Source organism: Rattus norvegicus, chromosome 7, assembly GCF_036323735.1.
Source record: "Rattus norvegicus strain BN/NHsdMcwi chromosome 7, GRCr8, whole genome shotgun sequence".
Taxonomy (NCBI): Eukaryota; Metazoa; Chordata; class Mammalia; order Rodentia; family Muridae; genus Rattus; species Rattus norvegicus.
In genome coordinates this window covers 127,323,523-127,347,789 of record NC_086025.1, presented here as the reverse complement: position 1 = coordinate 127,347,789, position 24,267 = coordinate 127,323,523, and the positions used below count along the sequence as shown (strand labels likewise).

Below are 24,267 nucleotides of genomic sequence, written 5' to 3'. Positions count from 1 at the left end.
CCACTAAACAAACAACAAACAGACAAACAAATGGGAAAAGGGGGGGGGGCATGTGACACATGAACTTTTCCTCTTCAGATCATTCAGTTTAGAGGTTCAGTCTGCAAAACTACAGACTGCAAAACTAAAGGCCGTGTCATGTGCAGAGGACCCCGGCGGGGAAAAGAGCTGTGCTTTTGTCTGAAATGCCTGGAAAACCCCTTTAATAGACACTTATGCTGAAGGCTCATCTGGAGGAAATTTGTTCAACTGTTAATTTGAAGTGGGCTTTCCTTTTCTAAGAGTTCTTAAGGCCATAATTTATTTTTTAAACATATTTTTCGAGTATTCTAGTGTGTTGTTAATGTGTCTGCTTGGGTTATCTTTCTTTAAAGAATGCTTTTCTTCTTAAAAATGTTATTTCATGTGCGTCGGCGCACACACATAGCAGCTTGTATGTGTGTGCACTACACACATGCAGTGCCTGCAGAAGCCAGAAGAGGGCAGCAGATCCCCTTGAACCGGAGTTCCGAAGGGAGCTATTTATTATGTGGGTGCTGGGAATAGAACCTAGGTTCTCTGGGAGAGCATCCAGCACTCTTACCTGCTGAGCCATCTATCCAGCCCTGAATTATTGTTCTCAAATGATTATGGAATACAGGAATCGTTGTCTGTCCCAATGCAGAACTCAAGTTATTACCTGGGGATATTGATTTAGAAAATTCTGTAAACCCTTCAATGCACACTGATTTTTAGACCCTGCAAACACAGTTGCTCCCGTGTTGCTGCCTACCTGGCTTACCAGACACTCAGAGGCCCCTGTTGTGCCAGAGTCCTGCTAGTTGAAATAGTCCTTTGGAGAGAACTCTGTGTCTTTAAAGCACTGTGCACATAATTAGTCACCTTGATCACGTGAATCGTGACAATTGTGTTTTGAAGCAAGCCGGCTGTGATCATGTGTTAAACTCCAAGGCCAAGAGAGACAAATGTGGAGTGTGTGGTGGTGATAACTCTTCGTGCCAGACCCTGGCGGGTGTCTTCAACAGTGCACATTATGGTAAGCTGAGTGCATTTGCCTTCTGTTTTCCCTTTCACTGGAGAGGGTGCGCTACTGTGTAATGGAGGGACAGCTATAATGGCTCATTATAGCCTGTGTACTCTGGGTCCCCGGAACACAGTGTTTGTCTATGAAAAGTCTCCAAAGGTAAAGAAACTAAGCCTTGATCCTGGAATGTTATATGAATTTATGAATTCGATTGCCTAAGAAAAACCTGATTCTGTGCGGTTTTTTGTCATTGTTCTGGAAAGAGTCCAGGTGTCTGAGATTGGCCTGGCACTTACGATCATCCAACCTTGACTTAATTCTCAAGTGCTGGGACTATAAGCTCATGGTACCATGATCACCTCATGCTGCGCTGGGGCCAAGCTCGGGGCTTCTAGCATGTACAGCAAGCCCTGTATTAAGAGACCACCCCAAATCCTAGGTCTAAATTTTAACAACAGCAACAATCAGATGCATTTATGAAAATCAAATAGTAAATTCAGTGGTATTTGACCATGGTGTGTGAATAAATTTGGAGACCTATTAACGGTGTTCCCTCAAGTTAGAATGTATGTGTTTATGGCTTTTCTTGGGAAACCTGCTTTTAATCATTTTAACATTTGAATCTGTCTATCTGACTGTCTGCCTGCCTATCATCTGTCTATTTATTTTTGTGAGAAGACACCTGGTCTATGTGTTGTATTTGCTTTTAATGCTCTATTGAAAATGTTGATTGAAGGTGGGGTTAAACTGTTAATTTTATTATTGGCTCATAATCGCTACCCCTTGATTTCCCAAGTAGCCATTCGTGCACTGCAGATCCAATGGATACTTGGCCATGATTTCAATTTAATTTTAAGTTGTTTTAAGACTGCCTCAGACATTTTTCTGTTCTTAAAATTTCCGGGAAAACATTCTTCCTTTTAGTGATACAAGCAGATCCTTAAGACTTCCCTTATACGTTAAACACTTATTTCTTACAGAGTTATTTTCAACATTAAATTATGTTCCTATGATTGAGCTCAGGATGCTAACAGTAACTGTATGGTTAAAGGCTGTAACACAAGACTCGATTTTTAAGGTTTTTAATCTATGTGAGAGGCATGGAGCAAGTCGTATTTTAATGTGCTGGAAACGGTCATGGACGTTAGCAGCACCCCTCCCCCCTTTTCTCTTGCTTGCTGATTATTTCACGTGAGGCACATACATGATCCCCTTTCATAACCTCGGACACACTTGTCGTAGACTTCAGTTACTAAAACACACGTTTCCCGTTACAAACCACTCACATTAGATTAGAGCTGAGTGCTTAACCTTTTGTAAATTATGCGTTGATTAATAGGTCCCACACAAACGGGAAGCCAGCTGCAAATCAATTGCAGGGTGGGGATAACATTTAGCACATCTGCCCCCTGGTGGCTGCCGTCATCCTGGCACTTTCCTAGTGCACTGAGGAGTGGAAGAAGTCCTTACAGAGAGTTGCCTGGGTTGAAGTTAACCTTGGAGGTTATAACTCACGGGACACACAGAGCAGTCAAGGGCTTATCTTTATGCCTAAGTTGTGACACCTTTAAGAGGTAAGTCAACTGGCTGTGAAGGCCTACAGGTCCCCTGGCAGTGTCATCTTTAAATGACTGTAACCAAGGCACAGTATTTTCCAATTTAAGGCATAAGAAAAACTACAGCTCCTATTCGAATACTAAATTGAGGGAATCAGTTTTTAAATGACAAGGAGTAGGCCGCAGTGTTATCTCTGGAGCACGTGGCGTTCCGTGCTTCCCCTGGGGGGTTCAGCCGGCTATGTGAGTATTTCAGTGCCAGGAAAGGTTCCTGTTCTCTTGTTTACCGTGTGTTTTCCATGGCGTTTCCTCTTCAGGCAGTGATGATATTACAGAATTTTGTCCAGTGAACTAGAGATGCTGTTTTCATTCCACTCCAATAACCTTTCGTTACTTTTCTAGTAACAGATGTTGGTAGACTTTTACAAGTAATGTAAAACTTGGCTGTAAATGTGAGGATTCTTGTTTGAGGTACAAACTCAAATCTTAAGAAAAAAAACTTTAATTTTATTATTTCCTCGATAGTAAAATGTGTGGCTATTTGGTCTCCACCAACACACCAACCACGTCAGTGGCCCTGACAGCCCTAGGTTTTTGTGAGTGCATTTGAAATCTCGATTGTGAGCGCGTTGGCCTGAGGTAAACATTCTGTTACACACACAGAATTACAGAAGTAGAAAAACAAACAAACAAACAAACAAAATGGAAATGTTGAGCTTTAAGAATCTCAAGTTTGGAGCTGGAAAGACAGCACGGAAGCAGCATTTGCTGCTTTTGCAGAGGACCTGGTTCAATTCCCAGCGCCCACATCACGTGGTTCACAAGTCCTTGACTCCAGCTCCAGATATCGGCGATCCTCTTCTGGTCATTGCAGGGATCTCCCCTCAACCCCCCCTGACACACACACACACACACACACACACACACACACACACACACACACATAAAAACAAAACCGTAAGAAGCAACCTAATCTTCAAGTCTGTGTATTTGGGGCAGTTACCCCCATCACAGCCTTGCATGGTGTGTTAGGGTGAGTTTCAGATGGGAAAACCCACTTAACCTCGTGTAAAAGGCAAGAAGGAAATGCTATGTGTGACTGTGCCATGCCATCCTGGAGCTACTGGGTGGTGATACTTGATTGAAATCTGAGTTTTGTGTAATAGTAATACTTTTGGGGGGGGGTTCACCCTGCAGACTGGTGTTAAGAGGGGCAAAGAAATACCTTTGTAGTTTTGTGAAATTTTATGCTTGCAAAACTATTTTGCAGGTTACAATGTCGTTGTAAAGATCCCTGCAGGGGCTACAAACATTGAAATTCTCCAGCACAGCTATTCTGGAAGACCAGAAGATGACAACTATCTCGGTGAGCATACGTCGTAAGCAACGGAGTTGTACGTGTGGCTTGTGTGCAATTTCTTGGACGTCTGTGACTGAGGAAGCTCTGTCTACACAAAATATATTTAAGCTCCACACAATGTGTCCTTTCAGGAAGAAAACAGAAGTATCAGAAAAAATTTAGTTTTTTCATTGTTGTATCTTTTAATCAGTAAAGTTGCAAGTATATTTGGAATAAATTTCTCTTCTCTCTAATGCTCACCCTTTGGCTATCCTGAAACGTGTTTTTACCATGTAGCAAAAGTACTTAAATACAGTTTTACTTGCATTTCCTCTATAAGAAACTAAGTTTATATTTTGAGATATACTGAATATGGTCATTGTGTATTTCTACTGTGTAAACACAGTTTTGTTTCCTGTTTTGTTTTTTTTTAAAGAACATCTTTCAGATTTGGAGAATTTTGCTTAACTAGAAATATGAGAGGGTGTTTATAGGGGTTTTCTTCTCAGAATGAGTCAATTCCTGAATTATCTAGCTCCTCGCCCCTGAGAAGGGGGTGATGTACAGCTGATAAGGCACCTTGTCTGCCTCCAGTTAGTAAGTTTGAAATATCAGCCCACGTAACTCATACTTACCACCAGCAATGTGACTTTCTTGTGAACAGCTTATTTCAGAGAGCGTAGGTAGCCTTACAGAGTCAAGTGCTCAGGGCTAGCCCTTCAGCAGGTGCAGGATTTCTTTGGCGTGAAAGTTTAGACTCTTGCGGTAATGAATCAGCTGGCCCTCTCTGCAGAAGAGTTGGGTATGTGTGACTCACATTCCCAGCTGAGCTACTCACTGGGCAACGACATGCTGTGTCACTTCTATCGCAATGAATACAAGACATGTCCCAGAGAACTGGATGCACGCAAATGTCCTGCTTTTTGTCCTAGCATATCTGGTTGACGTTAATTTCTCTTATTTAAATATATCGCCTTGGTATGCAGCCAGAGATGTGTGCTACCAAAATGTAGGTAAACAATTAACCTGGCCACATTTTCCTGGGAATAGTCTGTGGGTTCTTCCCAAGTTTAAAAATTAGACATTTTCTAGCAAGGTATCTACCATATAAGTGAGCTCACAGAGTATCATGAAAACTTCAGTCTAACTTATTCACAAAAATAAGCTCACAGCTCACTGGAAGTGTTTTTAAAGAGTTTATTGTTTGAGAATTTTATGTCACCCAAAGTCCCTTCAGTAGGCCTGTGGATGTTAGGTAAAGTTCTCCTCCTCAGGCAGAGGAGTTTCTTTGTTCTTTAGTGTCATCTGTAAAGTTGTTTCAACTGTCAGTATCAGTAGCTTGTGTCCTGCGGGTAAAGTTCCCAGGATGGCAACTACATATTTTCCAGGTCCTGCTGAATTGACACAAGTAAAAATCAGGAGAGAAGCACTTGGTTAATATAAGGTTTTATCACTATAAAATACAGAATGCTCCAGAACGTTGAGAAGTAAAAGTCAGTAGGCTATGATAGTCAATGATTCATATACTTCCACAGAGACTTTCTGGATTTTATTGTGGATAATTGCCTGTTAGAGACTTCTCAGCTCCCATGCGTTGGTAGGGACTGACGCAGAGGCTCGTGTGAGAACAACCAGCAGTGAATGCCAGTGCCTTGAACGGTCCCCTCACTACCACACGGCTGTGGACTCCATGCAACTCTGTATTTAAATATAGCAAATTATATACATACATACATACATAAACACACACACATACACACACACACACACACACACACACACACACACACACACACACACGTGCCTGTACGACAAGAGTTCAGGCCACTTTTCCTGTTGCTGTGCTGAAATACCCTGACAAAAGAAATTTAAGGTAAAAGGGCATGCTTTGTCATTGTATACCAGTGTATCCAACACAGAGAGATTAGGGTAACAGCAGTGAAAGGCAGCTGGTGGCCCGCCACAGTCAGAAGGCAGAGAATGGTGGCTGCCTGTGGTCACCTAGCATTCTCTTCTATACAGACTGGGCCCGAGCCTGGAACGGTGCTACTTAATGTGAGGGAATTCTAACCTCAGTAAGCCTAATCAAGATGACCCTTCACTGGCATAGCTAGTCACTCACCTAATTCAGATGGTCCCTCTCAGGAAGCCTGCCTTCGAGGCGATTCTAGATACGGTCAAGTCGATGATACTGATCACCGGGGTTTGTATTGATTCCTTCTGAGGATAAGAAGGGTCTATGAAAGGAAGATATTATTTTGGAAGTAATCACACGTATCACTGGTGATCAACAACTTCTTGGGAACAACCATGGACATTTCTGTGGGGATCAGGCACACCGCTAGCGTTTTATGTTGTTCTGATCCCGATCCAGTGGTCACACAGATGGCCCTGGTTAAACTAAATGGGCCACAAAACCAAACCAAGAGTCCTGAGTCAGGCAGGAGACAGGATTAGTAGAGAGCAGTGGGAGAGGGGTGAGAAGAGTAACCAGAATGCATTGCACCCATGTATGACATTGTCAAGGGCTAACCTAATTTTAAAATTTGACTTTAAAACGTTAAGGCTTTGCACATTTGTTCCGAATTAAGCATAAACGGGATGCAGATGGACTGGTCTTGCTTTCCGCATTGGTGAGGGATTCGTTGGGTGCCCTGTATGGGGGCGCTCTGGTTCGTCCAGTTTCTCCCCTTCCTGTGTGTCCTTCCTGTTTCCTGGCTCTGAGGAGGATCTGGGATACAGCAGGGTAGGGTGACCCTGTCTTAATATACATGGCTGCTGTGTGCACGTCTTCTAACTTGCAGATTAGGGAGTGCAGTTTGTTTCCTCAGCATCCATTTTGTATCAGCTTTCTTTAGATTCAGAAGAGAGTTTGAATTTGAAAGGGAAGACAGTTACTCCCATCCTGTCTGTTCCCTGACTCACGAGCTGCCCTCTCTTGCTTTACAGCACTGTCTGACACTCAAGGGAACTTCCTTCTGAATGGAAACTTTGTTGTAAGTATGGCAAAGAAAGAGATCAACATCCAGGGCGCTGTTTTCGAGTACAGTGGGTCCAACAACTCCATTGAAAGGATCAATAGCACGGACCGGCTGGAAGCGGAGCTTGTTCTGCAGGTAACGTAGGCAGCGGCGAGACACAGCTGCAGTCTCACCAGTAGACTAGCGTTAAATCATGAGTTATAAAAGCAATGTCTTACGAGTGTATCTTTTGTAAATTAATTGTGTGTTCCTCTGTATTTTATTGAGGTGTTGTGTGTGGGTAATTTATACAACCCTGACGTGCACTATATCTTCAACATCCCCATTGAGGAGAGGAGTAATCTGTTCTCCTGGGATCCGTATGGGCCGTGGCAAGACTGTACCAAAATGTGCCAAGGTACCCTGGCCTTATATAAGAGCCCTAAGTTGATGCATGCTGGTATTATTTGGATTTCTCTTAAGTCTGGCTGGCTAATGAGACACATGGAGCACACGGGCACGCAAAGTGCCCTGTCTGCACCCCCTCTTCTCGGTCTTTCTCTTTCTTGTGGCTAGCTATCCCATCAACCCTACTGTTCTCAGCACCCTTCAATCAATCTCTCTCTCTCTCTCTCTCTCTCTCTCTCTCTCTCTCTCTCTCTCTCTCTCTCTCTGTCTCTCCTTTTCCTCTAGGTTTTCAGGTTAGTACCACCACCACCCCCAAGTCATTCCCCACCACACACTTTTTCTTAGGACCCCATTCATCTTTACTGTTGCAATGTCAAGCATTAGCTTTATTTCTCTTCCTTGGACGGTGACAAAAATCACATCTGTATTGTGATGTGAAAGACTGGAAGGATCAGAGAGGAAAGGGGCAAAGCAGGAAGGTGGACAGCAGATGGGAAAACGGGAAGAGTGGAGCCACGGTGTGGTCTGTAATCATGGGTGTTTATGATATAATGCTGTGTTTCCGTAACCACAATGTTTATCGAGGGGCCATTTTTGATTCAGGTTATTGTGAAGAGCCAAATTTTATATTCAATATAGCCTGCACATAAATAGATATCATCGTGCACACGCAGTGCCATGGTTATTCGTGGAGATTCCCCAGAAAAGGTAGAGGAAGTTGTGGAGTATAGAAGCTGAGGTAAACATCTTGTGTAGAATAGAGCATGGGGTGGAGGGAGCAGTGTTTTAGAGAGAAGGACGCTCAGAACAGTGTGCAGATGAGGAAGGGTAGGTGTGGCCAGAGGCGGTGGGTGGCCCTGGGTGATGAGGATTATCTAAGCCTCGCACCTGCCAGGTGCCACAGGAGCAGTGGCGTTCTCCAGGGAAAGACACTGCCGCTGTCCTTTGCCATTGGGGGCAGAGCTGTTCATGATGGTCACAGGAAATGTTATTCTGTCATCGTGTGGGGTAGGCTCTCAAAACGGACACAGTAGGTGACACAAGATTGACCAACATCATTGCTAGAGTCGAATCAGGGCACTGCCAGTGCTGGGTGGCTTAGGGTTTCTATTCTGTGATCAAACATCATGGCCCAAAGCTACTTGGGGGGGGGCACCACCCACAATGGGCTGCGGCTTCCAAATTCAGTCATTAATCAGGAATGTGTCCCGCAGGCTTGCCTACCGGCCAGTCTCATGAAGCGCTTTCTCAGTTGAGTTTCCCTCTCTCAACGACTCTAGCTTGTGCCAAGTTGACAGGAAGTCTAGTCGGTGCACTGGGGAAGTTCAGGTGCTCATTCTGACCAAGAGGCCTCGGGTGAACTTTGCAGAAGACAAGTGGAGTTCAGAGAGGTGGGAGCAGCCATCCTGCGCTGCATGTGTAAGCAGACGTAAGGTGTGTTGTTGTGGACGTGGGACATATCAAGCAACAGGCGAAGGAAGACTCTTGTATACAGTGGATGCCTCACGCATCGCTTCTGAGAGGTGATGAGCAGGAAAACGAAGTACTAATTCCTAGGCCACCGAATACTGTGGTCGGATTCTCTGCTCTGCGCAGCTCTGTGGCTTGTTACGTAGTTTTCTGGGATCTGAAAGTAACTCATAGTCAAGACTCTGGAACATCTGTACATGTTTTTGTCTTAGAATTTTCTTACATTATTTTTAGGTATTTTTTTCCTCTCTCTCTTTGCAATCTCCCTCTTTGCTCGCCTGCTCCTGAATGTCATATTTAGTCTACCTATGTAATTATTTCCTTTAGACACCCTTCCTTCAATATTAACCTGGGGATTCTCTTCAGTATTTCTTTAATCTCGCAAAACCTCTTTTATAATACCTCCCTTGTTAGGGGACACAGACCACAGTATGTTTTGGAGAAGGAAAGGGAATTGGGGGTGGGTCTGACCGTTTCTGAAATGCTTGGCGGATTCTTTAACTTAATGGTGTGAATTCTAGACAGACAACTTGTCTTCAGACACATGGAGGTCTTGCCCTTTAGCTTCATCTTCTGCTCACTCTCTACTTCCCTGGCCTTGTACGGGGCATTCTCCACCCTTAAAGCTTTCTGGATCCTCTCCTGTGTTCCGATGGTGTCAGAGAATGGATGCTCTGCTCTGTCCTGCATGGCTTGGGGCCTGGGGGAAAACAGGGAAGTGAGGAAAGAATGGACAGAGGCATATGCACAGAAAGACCGGGATTGGATAGAACCATGCCAGCCCGACAGAGCTATGCCTCCTGTTCATCAACCCGGGCACCTCAACATGTTTACTGTGAGGGGTCCTTAGTCTCTGGGGGATGTCTCTGTGGTGAAGCCATCTCAGGATGTAAAAGTTTGGGTGAAAGGAAGCTGCCATCCACGTTACCTGTCCACTCTGTCAGCGTCTGCCGTGAACCATAGGAAGTCTTTGCCAATTTCCAGGACTCTCGGTCATTGGTCCTTGACAATAGCACACATCTCCTTGGTGTTTCCTCAGCTGCCTACACGGCTCCCTTAATGTTCTGTTCTTTCTCACCTTTTTTTCCTGTGAATTTTTACGAACAGTTCTTTTAGAAACAGATTCTTCTTGGATCTTTTTTTTTTTTTTTTGATGATGATGATGATTTTCTCACACTAGTCTTTTGCCTTCCTAGCATTTGTCTTAAATTGAAGCTTTTTAACAATCTCCCATCTCTGAGCTCCTCGGTTAGTAGCTGTAGCCTGTTTCCTGCTCGTTTGGTTCTTCTTATCTCTTGTGTCAGAGGCTCCCTGACGTCCCTGTTAATGCTTTTTAATATGTAAGAAACAAAACTGCTTTTGGAATCATGTGAGCGACTAGGAGAAGACCCTAAAGTCAGGTGATCATTTGCTTTTGGGAAAAGTGCCCTGAGAGAAGAAAATCTCCTGTTGTCCATTGGTCATGGTGGGGAAAGTGGAACTGTTCTGGATGCAGTGGGCATAGAGAGGGCAGGGAGCTGGGATGTCACCTCTGTGTGACAGCAGCGTCTTCCTTAGTCAATGTGTTCTGTCCCATGTGACCCTTCCTTCCCATGCTATGTGTTTCCTTTTCTATCGCTGTTCTGTCTAGTACGTCAGCCTCCGGCCATCCCTGACCAGTCTGTTTTCATGTGTGAGCCACCCACTAGACTTGGAAGATTAAAATGAAAAGAAAGCTAAATATTTTTAATAGTTTTTTATCAATATTTTGAAATAATCAAATGTAATGCACCTGGGGTTAAATGTAAGAGCCAATGAAGTTAATTTTGCTAGTATCATTTTATGTCTTACTTCAATTACAGAAAGTGCAAAATGGCATTTGCAGTGGCTCACAGTCTGCTCTTGGTGGCCGGAGTAGTTGTAGTTTAGCTGTCCTCGAAGTCTGAGTTTTAAGCCGTTCTTTGATTTTTGGTACCTATCCCTCCTGCCTTCACAAGGTTGGGCTTCTTCCTCCTGTGGCATTTACCATTCCTTTTCATCTTCACAGCTCCCTCTTCTCTTCGGCTTCATTTCCTTTCTTTGTTTTCTTTTGCTCATTTACGCATGTGCCTTTTCAAAGCCATTTACATTTATTTTAAAGAGGGCTTAGAGTAGATCTGAGGTAAACACGTGTTCCTGTTTAGTCAAGTGCCAGTACAAAGCCGGACCTTCACCAAACAGAAACTTGATCCTGTCACTGAGTGCTTTGACTCCTGAAGAGGATGCAGATTCAGGGTGCTCTGGCCCTGACTGGCCTGAAGAGAGACAGCTGCCCAGTCTCTGTGGGGTGAGCTGTGGGGGGAGCCGTGGGGTGAGCCGAGGCCTTCGCTGATCAGACTACGTTTTGGGGTTCATTGCTGTGTCTTTCTCCGCCCTGGAAACAAAGCCAGACATTACTTTCAGAGCTGCTGTTGTCCTAGCAAACAGTGGAAGTACAGAAGAGCCGAATAGTCCCAACTTCCCCCATCTGTCCCACCCCTCTTCCTCCCTGCTGTTCCACCAAGGGCGCTTGCATTCATTGACGTGTGTGTGTGTGTGTGTGTGTGTGTGTGTGTGTATGTGTGTATGTGTGTGTGCATGTGTGTGTGTCACGTGTGTGTGCATGCGTGTGTGTGTGCATGTGTGTATGTGTGTGTGCATGTGTGTGTCACGTGTGTGTGCGTGTGTGTGTATGTGTGTGCATGTGTGTGTCACGTGTGTGTGCGTGTGTGTGCATGTGTGTGTGCATGTGTGTGTCACGTGTGTGTGCGTGTGTGTATATGTGTGTGTGCATGTGTGTGTCACGTGTGTGTGCATGTGTGTGTATGTGTGTGTGCATGTGTATGTGTCACGTGTGTGTGCGTGTGTGTGCATGTGTGTGTCACGTGTGTGCGCGTGTGTGTGCATGTGTGTGTGTCACGTGTGTGTGTCACGTATGTGTGTCACCTGTGTGTGCACGTGTGTGTATATGTGTGTGTGCATGTGTGTGTGTCACGTGTGTGTGCGTGTGTGTGCGCGTGTGTGTGCATGTGTGTGTGCATGTGTGTGTCACGTGTGTGTATGTGTGTGTGTCACGTGTGTGTATGTGTGTGTCACGTGTGTATGTGTGTGTATGTGTGTGTATGTGTGTGTATGTGTGTGTATGTGTGTGTATGTGTATGTGTGGCGCGTGTGTGTGCGTGCGCGCGCGTGTGTGTGTGTGTGTGTGTGTGTGTGTGTGTAACCTACAGATTAGTTCTGACTCTTGAAGGGACCTGTCCTTTACATTAGAGTCCTTCATCGCCATGGTGTGATTTCTGCGGGTTTTGACAAGTGAATGGCAATGTGTTTCCACCTTCCAGTGTCACACTGAGGACTTTCACAGCCCCTACAAAGCCCATGCGTCACCCTCCCATTCTGTCCCCTGCAACCTGTGGAACTGCTAATCTCGGCATTTCCTTTGCCATTCATGGTTCCTGTCTGAAAGGTCAACCCTATACGGACAGTGCTGGTCTGAGGGAAAGGACAAGGGGTTGTTGTCCTAAGGCTGTATGCCTGCCCGTCAGTGTCATAATAAGTGTCACATAAGTGTCATTCCCCCTGACATGGAAGTTGTCATAACACTGTAACAGCACAGAAAGTAATCCGTGGGGACAACAATCTAGTAGTAGCGTGACTTCCATGCTTGCCCTGCTGTTGTGGAAAGGAAGGATTTAACTCCACAGCCACCCATTTTCCTTTTGGGGTCCTCTCTAAGCAAGCGCCTACCCCCAACCCCACTGCCTGGTCATTGAGGATTCAGGTTATGGAAAGTTACTCCTGACAAGACTAATTAATGTGCTATTAACCTGCAAATAATCTCGAAAAGTTCCGCTTTCCTGGCTGAGTCATTTGTGCTGGTTTTTGTTATTACGGAACATCTACTTACATAAATTTCTCTTTAATTTTTAATTTCCGTTCCACTCCGGCCAAGGTCTTCATAGAAGAAAAATTGCCTGCATTCGTAAGAGTGACCGTGCGGTCGTATCTGACCAAAGTTGTAGCCACTTACCGCTGCCACTGTTTGTGACTGAAAGGTGCAATACGGACTGTGAACTCAGGTAAGAGAGAAGTCCTCCGTGATGTAGCCCGTTGCAGCGGTGACGCGCTAATTGCTAGATAGGACATCCAGCACAGTGCCTCGAGTGCAGCCAGCAGCCAGTTCATCCCTGTCCTCTGCCCTGTCATTTATAACACCCAGGATCACTACCTCATGCCCCTGCTTAGTAACTCATGTGACTTTCGAGTTAATTGTATTTGCCAAATACCAGTATGTAGTCATACTGTGTGCAACATGGAAACGGTTTATTCTGTAAAGTGAACCCAGATAAGCTATAATCTGAAAACCCATGGTTTAAAGAGCTGGCACAGAGGGTTGGGGATTTAGCTCAGTGGTAGAGCGCTTGCCTAGGAAGCACAAGGCCCTGGGTTCGGTCCCCAGCTCCGAAAAAAAGAACCAAAAAAAAAAAAAAGTGTTGGCACAGTAGGTTCATGTAGCGTGGTTGTATAACCCCACCTGTGATTAAGACCCCGTCAACATGTAATGTTTGAGGATAAGAGAGCACAGATTGAGTTCCCTGATATATTAGAATTGGGTTAATATATTAATACTCCTGGGCAAAGCGAAGTTGACACTTCTAAACCAAATTCTGAATTTCGCAGGTGTTTCTGTGTGAGGCTGCCTGTGTGCGGGCCTGGTGAATAGACTGTTGTGAGCTAAAAACAAAAACAAAAAAAAAAACCCATAACCTCATATTCCAATTAAAGAAATTACCCTGCACCAGGCTATATTTAATATTAAGAGGTAGCCCAAACCTCTCTTTTCACGCATGAAGAGTGAGAATTTGGAAATACTCTGGCATTGGGTGAAGGCACAGAGGAAAAGCCTTGTAGAAATGGCTCCTGAAGTTACATGGAGCACAGCAGAGTCCTTCAGAGGAAGGAGGCCCATCCCCAGGCTTTAGTATACAGGGGTATGCTAGGCACAATGGGGAGCATTCGGCTAAAGCTACCACTTTCACTTAGCGGACAGTGTTCTTTTTACACATATTTCTAGACAGCAAACACAGGAATTAACCTGAGGTTGTGATATACATCATAAGAAAACTATTTCTAGCCACAAGTATTTCTAGCCAGCTCCCAAAGGCTGCATTTTATCGACTGCTGTAAGATTCCCAGAGCGCCCCTGTTCATATACCAAGGTTTGGCCTGGGGTTTGCAGAGGAGGAGTCTGAGGAGTCTGACTGGGAGTCAGTGTATCCTGTGGAGTCTTAAGTCTATCGTGATTAAAGTTAGATGTTCTCAAGGGAGTTTGCAGGTCTAAGGCACATCTCCAAAGTTGCCATGAGCCGTTAGTCTGAGACCAACATGCACAGCGTTTACATAGGTTTAGTGCAACCATGATTTCATTTGGAAGATGGTAAGATCACACACACACACACACACACACACACACACACACACACACACATATATAATATATATATATATACACATGTTTAAAAAATTGGAACCCAGTCTCTTTGAGTGTCATTTTTTACACAAGAGTTTTTCTTTATTTCATGGAACAAAGTTTAATCCACGGGAGATGACTTACTTATTTTATCTTTCTGTGCACTCTCTATCAATACATAAAGGCAGTTCATAAGCTGATTACATCTGAAAGCGCACCCTGGGGCCATTTCTTCTGGGTTGAGTCAATACTGACTACACTGCTCAACCAGTTTTCCAAGCTCTGGAAAGACAGTGTGCGTGCTACACAGAACCCCCTGCTGAAGTCCCGTCACCTAGGGCTGAGCTGCCCCCAAGTCACACTCGTGGCTACAGATCAGTGACTACACACTTAGACACAGTCTCCTGTTACACAGATGAAGGCGACACAGCGTCCTCGTTGATCCAGCAGCCTCCTGATCATACGGACGCTACTAAACTGCTGTTTGGGACAGCAGACTCGGGTCAAAGCAAAACAAAAACCAAACAAACAAAAAAGCTAAAATCAGGCTGGAGAGATGGCTCAGCCGTTAAAGGCTAGGCTCACAACCAAAAAAGCTAAAACCCAACAAACACTGTCTCACCATTAGCCCAGGCTGTCCCTGAACTTATAAACCCCCTATCTTGGCCTCCCAGGTGCAAAGGAGGCCACCTTGTTGTGAAAATGATTATAAACCAAGGTAAGTCTTTGCATGGGAACTCAGCATGGACATTGAGTTCAATGCGATTTTATTTTAAAATTCTCAAAGCTGAAGGAGGGAATGTGAGTTTTATTTAAAGGGAAGCAGTATTCGCGGCTTATTCAGCTTTCTTTTGAACAATAACGGAAAAGGAAGTTTCTGTTCACGATCCTCAGAGCACCGAGCCAGGCTCCTGGCATTCTGTGGCAGGATCCCTTGTCCCCGGTTCACAGCCAGCCCTCTGGTAGCGGGAGGCCAGATCTCCTTCAGGCAATACAACAAGGTCCAATAAAAGAACTTTTCATCCCTAATTCAGTGATCTATAAAATAAGTTCTAATGTATTATCCCCAAACTCTTAAAAAATTAAAAACTTAAATCATATGCCCAAGCCTCTAAATTTAATTTAAATGAATATTCACAAGTGCCATTCCTAACTGTACTGACATCCCCTCTCTAGGTGGCACATCACGGGGAAAAGTGACTGCTCATCCCAGTGTGGCCAAGGATACAGGACCCTAGACGTTCACTGCATGAAGTACTCCGTTCATAAAGGACAGACTGTCCCAGTGGGAGACCAGTACTGTGGTGACCAGCTCAAACCTCCCAACCGAGAGCCCTGTCATGGCAGCTGTGTTTTAACAAGGTGGCATTATTCAGAGTGGTCCCAGGTAAAATACAAAGTGACACTCTAAAAAAAGTGCCTTCCCTTTCACCAATAAAATGTTTCTGGTTCTCTAAGATGTATTATTGTTAAAATTTTGATTTTTCTTAGTTTTTAAGTCACTGGTTTTGTTTTTTGGTTTTTGTTTTCAATTAGTGTTCTAGGAGTTGTGGCGGCGGTGAGAAGACTCGAGAGTCCTACTGTGTAAACGGCTTTGGCCACCGCCTTGCTGAACGAGAGTGTCAGGAGCTCCCTCGGGTGGTGCTGGGGAACTGCAATGACTTTCCGTGTCCCGGCTGGGCAACTAGTGAGTGGAGTGAGGTAACATTAAACACGTGGCTCAGAAAAACCGCTATAGAGTGTCATGCTGCTGGAACTTACAGCCCGGGACTGTAAGCTCCGAATGTGTTTATCAGAAAAGCAGTAAAAGAAAAAAACATAGAACTGTCTAGTTCTGGGGCTGTTTATCATGATCAGGCCACCGTAAGGCTTACTGGTATTTAGTTTATCAGCGCCTTCATAAAAAGGCAGGAGTACGGTCGCATCGTGGGTCGCACACTTCTCCAATGGTTAGCTTTGGATCTTTGTTTCTAGAACAGACAGGTAGTTAAAGGGACCTGGGCAGCAGATGTCAGGAGCGGCTGGTTTTATCCAGCGAGTGTCTCTAGGGGAGTGGAGGGCTAGCGGGTCGGATCGTTGTGGCACTTTGTAATGCGACCGTGTTCGCATCTCAGTGTCCTGTCACGTGCGGAAAGGGAATGAAGCAGAGGCAGGTTTGGTGCCAGCGGAGCGAAGACCCCGTGGGGGATGACTTCTGCGATGCCAGTACCAAGCCTGAGTCGCTGGGACCCTGTGAGCTCCGTGCGTGCGCTTCTTGGCATGTGGGACCGTGGGGTTCTGTGAGTACATGACCGGGGCTTCTCTGCTTCTCTGCTTCTGTAGAGGATGGCTGGAAAACTGTAATAATTAACTCTCTCCTGACGGGAGACGGTGAAATATCACTCGGTGTCACTTAGAAATACATCCTAGGGGCTGGTAAGATTGTTCCGTGGGCAAGGAACTTGCTGCAAAAGCCTGAAATTCTGCGTTTGATCTCGGGAACTCTCATAAGGTGGAAGGGGGAAAACTGACTCTACCAAGCTGTCCAGCATCCACATAAGTACAGTGGCATATGTACTTCACACACACACACACACACACACACACACACACACACACACACACATTAATATTAATATTTGAAAAATGCACAACTGAAATGTAGACCCTAATCAGTAGAGTTTTGGCATTCGGCATAGGTTTGCCATACTTACCACTGAGCTTTGCTTCTGGATTTCCTTTCACCAGGACGCCTGAAAACATCGGCTTCCATCAGTCCCAACAGACACTAACCTTTGTCCCGTGTCTGTGCTTACTTTGTCCTTACTGTGCTTAGGAGTCTTGCCTGAGGCCCCGGGGTGAAGGGTGGTCAGGCCGGGTGAGGTAGGGAAGTTCAGTGTCCCATGGAGGCCGCCGTGGCTGACAGAAGGCTCCTCTCATTCCTTTAAGTAAATACACATTTCTTTCTAGAGAAGGAACTTTACTGAATACATTAGACCTAGCAAGGCAGGACTCTATTAACCTCTTAACCTGGCAGCTTTAACAACACACTAGTTGTAGTACATTCGGTGAACTGCGGTGGGTGTTGGGGTAATGTCTGCACAATAAATTTGAACAGATACGCATGCCAATCTACTGACGACAGGTGTCACCTGACACCAAGGTTGGTCAAGACAGCTTGGGAAAGTACACAGGTAACTATCCAAAACCGTGATTTGTGTAACCCTTGAAAACTGGTTTCCTTGCAGTGCACGGTCACCTGTGGACACGGATACCAGGTGCGTGCTGTTAAGTGCGTCAGTGAGATACTTGGCACCGTGCTAGATGACAGAGAATGCCCCAGAGCCAGCCGGCCAAGTGACAGACAGGTAAAGGAGGTCTCTATGGATCAGAAGAAGAAATGCTTATGAAACAGAAGGGCTATCGATAGTAATACATATATACATGTACACTTATATGTGTGTGTATGTATGTGTGTATAACTATATATGAAACTATATATATAAAGCTATATATAACTATACACATAGTTATATATGTGTCGTTATCATCTACACCTCAAAGCGCTTTCTGAAACACAGATTGTGTCATTCTAAGGCTCTCCTATCTGCTCCGTGAGGTTCATTGTACTCGTATATTCGCATTCTTTGGCAGTGTCTGCCACTGTGAATCGGGTGAGCTCCGGGAAGTGTTTGTTCTTTTCACGATACTTCCCTGAATTCCTTCAGAATGTTCCGTATTAGGGCTGTTTTGAAGGGCTTTACGCTTTCAGTGGTAAGATGGAATGGTGACAGACATTGGAATGTCGCCTTCCTGCCCAGTGCTATCACTTCCTTCCTGTCCAGTACTATCACTTCCTTCCTACCCAGTACTATCACTTCCTTCCTGTCCAAGACTATCACTTCCTTCCTGTCCAGTATTATCACTTCCTTCCTGTCCAGTATTATCACTTCCTTCCTACCCAGTACTATCACTTCCTTCCTGTCCAAGACTATCACTTCCTTCCTGTCCAGTGCTATCACTTCCTTCCTGTCCAGTATTATCACTTCCTTCCTACCCAGTACTATCACTTCCTTCCTGTCCAAGACTATCACTTCCTTCCTGCCCAGTGCTATCACTTCCTTCCTGCCCAGTGCTATCACTTCCTTCCTGTCCAGTATTATCACTTCCTTCCTACCCAGTACTATCACTTCCTTCCTGTCCAAGACTATCACTTCCTTCCTGCCCAGTGCTATCACTTCCTTCCTGTCCAGTATTATCACTTCCTTCCTACCCAGTACTATCACTTCCTTCCTGTCCAAGACTATCACTTCCTTCCTGCCCAGTGCTATCACTTCCTTCCTGCCCAGTGCTATCACTTCCTTCCTGTCCAGTATTATCACTTCCTTCCTGTCCAGTATTATCACTTCCTTCCTACCCAGTACTATCACTTCCTTCCTGTCCAAGACTATCACTTCCTTCCTGCCCAGTGCTATCACTTCCTTCCTGCCCAGTGCTATCACTTCCTTCCTGTCCAGTATTATCACTTCCTTCCTACCCAGTACTATCACTTCCTTCCTGTCCAAGACTATCACTTCCTTCCTGCCCAGTGCTATCACTTCCTTCCTGCCCAGTGCTATCACTTCCTTCCTGTCCAGTATTATCACTTCCTTCCTACCCAGTACTATCACTTCCTTCCTGTCCAAGACTATCACTTCCTTCCTGCCCAGTGCTATCACTTCCTTCCTGCCCAGTGCTATCACTTCCTTCCTGTCCAGTATTATCACTTCCTTCCTACCCAGTACTATCACTTCCTTCCTGTCCAAGACTATCACTTCCTTCCTGCCCAGTGCTATCACTTCCTTCCTGCCCAGTGCTATCACTTCCTTCCTGTCCAGTATTATCACTTCCTTCCTACCCAGTACTATCACTTCCTTCCTGTCCAAGACTATCACTTCCTTCCTGCCCAGTGCTATCACTTCCTTCCTGCCCAGTGCTATCACTTCCTTCCTGTCCAGTATTATCACTTCCTTCCTACCCAGTACTATCACTTCCTTCCTGTCCAAGACTATCACTTCCTTCCTACCCAGTACTATCACTTCCTTCCTGTCCAAGACTATCACTTCCTTCCTGCCCAGTGCTATCACTTCCCTCCTGCCCAGTATTATCACTTCCTTCCTACCCAGTACTATCACTTCCTTCCTGTCCAAGACTGTCACTTCCTTCCTGCCCAGTGCTATCACTTCCTTCCTGCCCAGTGCTATCACTTCCTTCCTGCCCAGTATTATCACTTCCTTCCTGTCCAATATTATCACTTCCTTCCTGTCCAGTATTATCACTTCCTTCCTACCCAGTACTATCACTTCCTTCCTGTCCAATATTATCACTTCCTTCCTACCCAGTACTATCACTTCCTTCCTGTCCAAAACTATCACTTCCTTCCTGTCCAAGACTATCACTTCCTTCCTGTCCAATATTATCACTTCCTTCCTACCCAGTACTATCACTTCCTTCTTGTCCAATACTGTCCCTTCCTGTCCAATATTGTCACTTCCTTCCTGTCCAATACTATCACTTCCTTCCTGTCCAAGACTATCACTTCCTTCCTATCAGTACTATCACTTCCTTCCTATCCAATATTGTCCCTTCCTGTCCAATATTGTCACTTCCTTCCTGTCCAATACTATCACTTCCTTACTGTCCAATACTATCACTTCCTTCCTACCCAGTTCTAGCACTTTCTTCCTATCCAGTACTATCATTTCCCTCCTACTCAGTACTATCACTTCCTTCCTGTTCAGTACTATCACTTCCTTCCTGTCCAGTACTATCAATTCCTTCCTGTCCAGTACTATAACTTCTTTCCTGTCCAGTACTAGCGCTTCCTTGCTGTCCAATATTATTATTTCCTTCCTGTCCAATATTATCACTTCCTTCTTGTCTGATATTATTACTTTCTTCCTGTCCAATACTATCACTTCCTTCCTGTTCACTATTAGCCCTTACCAGCACTTTGTATCTCTGAAAGTGAGAGCCTTTAGGTCATCCACTTACAGTTTAGCATGCAGTACTGTTGGATTGTAATGTGAAAAGGGAAACCAGGCCCAGGGTCCAGTACAAGTCAGAGCGGGTAGTTAATAGCATTTGATAAGGTTTATTTTTCTTGAACAGGATTGTATATTTGCACCTTGCCTGGCTATTCTAAAAGTTGGGGCCACCTCCTTACCAGCCATTCCCCTGGGAAAGGCAGCACAGTGGCGCCATGGATCTTGGACCCCAGTAAGTGACAACAACATTTGTTCTGTGAGGCCTTGCACATGTGAGACAGTTGCTCCATTGTGCTGGCTTTAATGTCTGCATTCTTTCTCGGGTATCTGATGGTACAGGGGATTTGCAGGGCTTAGAAGTAGGTGCTGGAAGGACAAAATAGCTGTCCTTTCCATGAGCCCAGGTCTCTGTGCAGGGAGGCGAATCTTTGGGGCATGTTTTCTAATCTGTGAAGTGAAGGCCTGTAGTCCAGAGAGCCGAAAAACAGATGTGGTCTTCCGCTTTTGTCAACTGCAGACATTTCTGTGCTGTTTTGTTCCTTTAAAGAGAGCTATCATGTGTGAAGCATTTCAGTTTGCTTTAATCCCAGATTTTAAATTGTGGGATCAGATGACTCCTGTTTCAAAGTTGCTCACAGTTGTTTTTAATATCTATATGAGAGGCTCTTACACAAAATGTTATCTACCTTTGACTTTGACATGTGACTAAATACTTTAAATATTGTGCTCATTCATATTATTACAGCTGCTGTGTAAAACCGATTCTCTAAGGTGGGGGTTCCACTGCCTTACCTGTATTTGATTCAGAAGTCATGCTGCATGATATTGCCTCTTTTTTATGCTTCCTCTGGATAAAAAAACTTGGTATTTTCAGACACAGCAGCTATAGGTACCAAGAGCGGGGGCGGTCCCAGGCCCGTCTCACTGTCCTTTGGCTTTTTAAAGTGCTCCGTGTCCTGTGGAAGAGGCAGTCAGGCCCGGTACGTGAGCTGCCGTGACGCCCACGATGGAGTAGCGGATGAGTTGAATTGCGCCCACTTGCCTCGACCTGCTGAGGTGTCTCTCTGCTTCAGCCCTTGTGGGGAGTGGCAAGCAGGGGATTGGTCACCGGTGAGTATGCCCACGAGAAAGCAGGCACTGGTAATTTAAAGGTAGCATTTGATATTAATGGAGTATATTCCATTGTAACGTTGATTAACTTTCTGATCAGTGTTCAGCCTCCTGTGGACATGGGAAAACCACTCGGCGTGTTCTATGTGTGAACTACCACCAACTGGTGGACGAGAGTTACTGTGACCCCGAAGGCCGTCCTGTGACTGAACAAGAATGTCGCCTGGCGGCCTGCCCGCCCTCGTACAGCCGCTCTCCCAGCTCCTCTGAGCAGCCAAGTCATGGTCCAGGCAGAAATGTTCCATTAACTCACAAACCAGAAGAGAATCCAGATCAGGGGGTCCAGCTGTCAATCAGAGGAAACCAGTGGAGAACAGGCCCTTGGGGAGCAGTAAGCTGTCTTTATTGAGTTATATTAATTCTATAACTGAGTTATAGTAAAGTCCTTTCCCAGATATGGGTGTAATGACATCAAATGCTTTAAATATAAATGTTATCTAAAAGTCAATAGCTCAGTTCTTCCAAGGCTGAGGCATTTTGATGCAGATTACAAGCCCTCAGGGTAATCTCTAATGCAAAGTGATTACTGAGGAAGGAGCCTGAATGCCTGCCACTTGACTAGAGTTCATGGCCGGCAAACCAGATCAATCCTGTAATAGGTAAGACTCCGAGTTTTTGAGAAAGAAAACAAACTTACTGAGAGGCTGTGTGGAAGGCTGGTAGGAGGACTGAGGATGCTGGGCAAGTAGCCTGGTGTCTGCTTTTAAATACCCTCCCAGTGAGACCTTAACCCTCTAATTTCTTTCTACTTAACATGTATTTTTGAGAGTGAAGAATCACTTTCTAACGCAAGCGTGAAAAATTATCTTTTCATCAACAATTTTTCTTTATTTTTAAGAAAGGGGCTCGTTATGCAGACCAGGTTGGCCTGGAACTCACAGAGCTCTGCCTGTCCCGTGCCCCTTGCCCCTTGCCCCGTGCCCCGTGCCCCGTGCCTCCTGCCCTCTGCCCCCTGCCCTCTGCCCTCTGTCCCCGATGTGCTGGGATTAAATTCATGTGCTACCGTGGTCAGATTTTAAGGAAGCCCTTGGTAAAATTCAAGTGTTTTGACAGTTTTCTTCATTAAAACTGTGGCTCCGGGAGGGAGATTTCACTGTTGACCTTGCTTTGCATTGAGTTGAGTGTCGCCCCGCGGTGAGCCGGCGCCATCTTTCTCACTGTATCAAGCATGCGGTGCGTATTTCTGTTCTGTCCCCATCAGTGCTCCAGAAGCTGCGCGGGCGGTCTTCAGCACAGGGCTGTGGTCTGCCAGGACGAAGATGGGCGAAGCGCCACTTCCTGTGAGGCGACCTCCAAGCCCCCAGAGTCAAAGCACTGTGGCTCCGGACCTTGTCCGCAGTGGAATTATGGGGACTGGGGAGAAGTAAGTCATGCTATCTCCTGACGTCATCCTTGAAGATAAAAGTCATGTGCCTCCGGCCTCTGTGGGATGATTTCATCTCACTATTTTGTGTAGAAATGGATATTTTTAAAATTTCTTTTGGCAGAAGCACTCTGGTGGGATAGTCACTCGTGAGAGAGCATTTATTTTACAAGACCTGACGCGCAGGCCGACAGGCGCACGCGCTACCAATGTCTTTCAAAGACTTCTTAGAAAATTAGGTCGATGCAGGTACAGAAAACCAGGTCGACATCTGTGCTTTCTAATGCCCGCCATTCATTTGACAAGTCGTCTTTTGTAAAAGTATCTTCTATTCTCCCGGAGTAATTGTCATATCTGAGGTTTACTGCCTCCTTCTGCTAACCTAGGCCTAGTCCCAGAAGCTTCTCCCCTCTGTACAATCTAATCTAGCCCCAGAAAGCTTGCAGCCTCTGAGACTTGCTGCTGAGTGAACTTCCACTTCCTCTAGTTCAACTCAGCTGTTCTCACTTAAAACTCCTCTCCCAGCTGACCGATTCAATCCGGCTTCTCTTTCAGCCTCTGAATTGCTCTGCTTGGACTCAAACTAACTCTAGCAGTCTTTTCTAATCTTCACGTTCCTTTTCATTCTCTTGCTTGTTCTGTTTTTATCTGTGTCTAGCTTATTCTCTCTTCAATCTGTCTCTAAAACTCCTCCAGTAAAACGATCTCCTCCTTCCTCTGTGCTGTTCTCCTCTCCCTCTCAACTCTACTGCACTGTGTGCCCTCCATGAACTCTACTGTATTCCTGTGCGGTCCTCTCTTCCTCCTGTACTGTCTCTCCCTTAAGTAGCTTCCTTTTCCTCTCTGTTCTCTTGACAGTTGGGCATATTCTATCTTTCTGTGATTCGTCATTTTCATTGCCACTCCGACATCACTTTCAAACATGGGAGCTGCCTTCCACAAACTAACTTTACCTTCATTAGTTGGGATTAAAGTTTGTACTATGGGGGTGTGTGTCTGTATTCCAGCCAGAAGGGTGACGGGTGAGTGCTAAGGACTGAGCCGCACTCTAACTAGAAGCAGGTTCGAATATCCTGTGACAATCTTTAACATAAACTAAGTAGTTCTTTGTGCCCAAGCACCACAAATGTAAGGATGACTTCTGAAACTTTTAACTTTGAAGACAAGCCACACCCTCCCCCGCCTTTGAGATGGAAAGAGGAAGAAAAGAGTTAATGCTTTTAGATACATTACTCATTAGTTTATTTTTTCAGAATGACCTTAGCATATACTTTCTCTTCCTAAGTAATTTGGAAATCATTCTTCAAAGAGATACCAACAAAAAGGCGCCGAGTTCCTTTTAAAAATATACTCTCACATAGCAACTTGCAACTCTAGCATTGCAAATAACATTTAAACATTGATTAAATGAACATTATCTTCTTATAGTCTAGGAATGCATCTCTGTCGCCAGAGTGCTTACCTAGCATGCAGGAAAGCTGTGCGTTTGGCCACATAAACTGAGT

General features: G+C 45.1%; 1 protein-coding gene across 7 annotated transcripts in view; it reads left to right on the top strand.

Moving 5' to 3' along the window:
• The window catches only part of Adamts20 (ADAM metallopeptidase with thrombospondin type 1 motif, 20), a 131,788-nt gene that overhangs the window by 59,536 nt on the left and 47,985 nt on the right, over positions 1–24,267 (top strand). For 5 of the 7 annotated variants that reach the window (XR_005487344.2, XM_039080333.2, NM_001421315.1 and 2 more), the window contains 13 exons: positions 919–1,036; positions 3,851–3,946; positions 6,869–7,035; positions 7,168–7,297; positions 12,707–12,833; positions 15,401–15,611; positions 15,761–15,925; positions 16,339–16,503; positions 17,452–17,571; positions 20,354–20,461; positions 21,175–21,339; positions 21,440–21,730; positions 22,601–22,762. Coding sequence is in view for 4 of the 7 variants with exons in the window: in XM_039080333.2 (XP_038936261.1) it covers positions 919–1,036; positions 3,851–3,946; positions 6,869–7,035; positions 7,168–7,297; positions 12,707–12,833; positions 15,401–15,611; positions 15,761–15,925; positions 16,339–16,503; positions 17,452–17,571; positions 20,354–20,461; positions 21,175–21,339; positions 21,440–21,730; positions 22,601–22,762 (2,025 nt within the window). In the remaining 3 variants the exon portion in view is untranslated. Of the gene's footprint in view, positions 1–918; positions 1,037–3,850; positions 3,947–6,868; positions 7,036–7,167; positions 7,298–12,706; positions 12,834–15,400; positions 15,612–15,760; positions 15,926–16,338; positions 16,504–17,451; positions 17,572–20,353; positions 20,462–21,174; positions 21,340–21,439; positions 21,731–22,600; positions 22,763–24,267 lie in introns of those variants that run through there. The other 2 variants (XR_005487345.2, XR_005487346.2) reach the window with 2 other exon arrangements.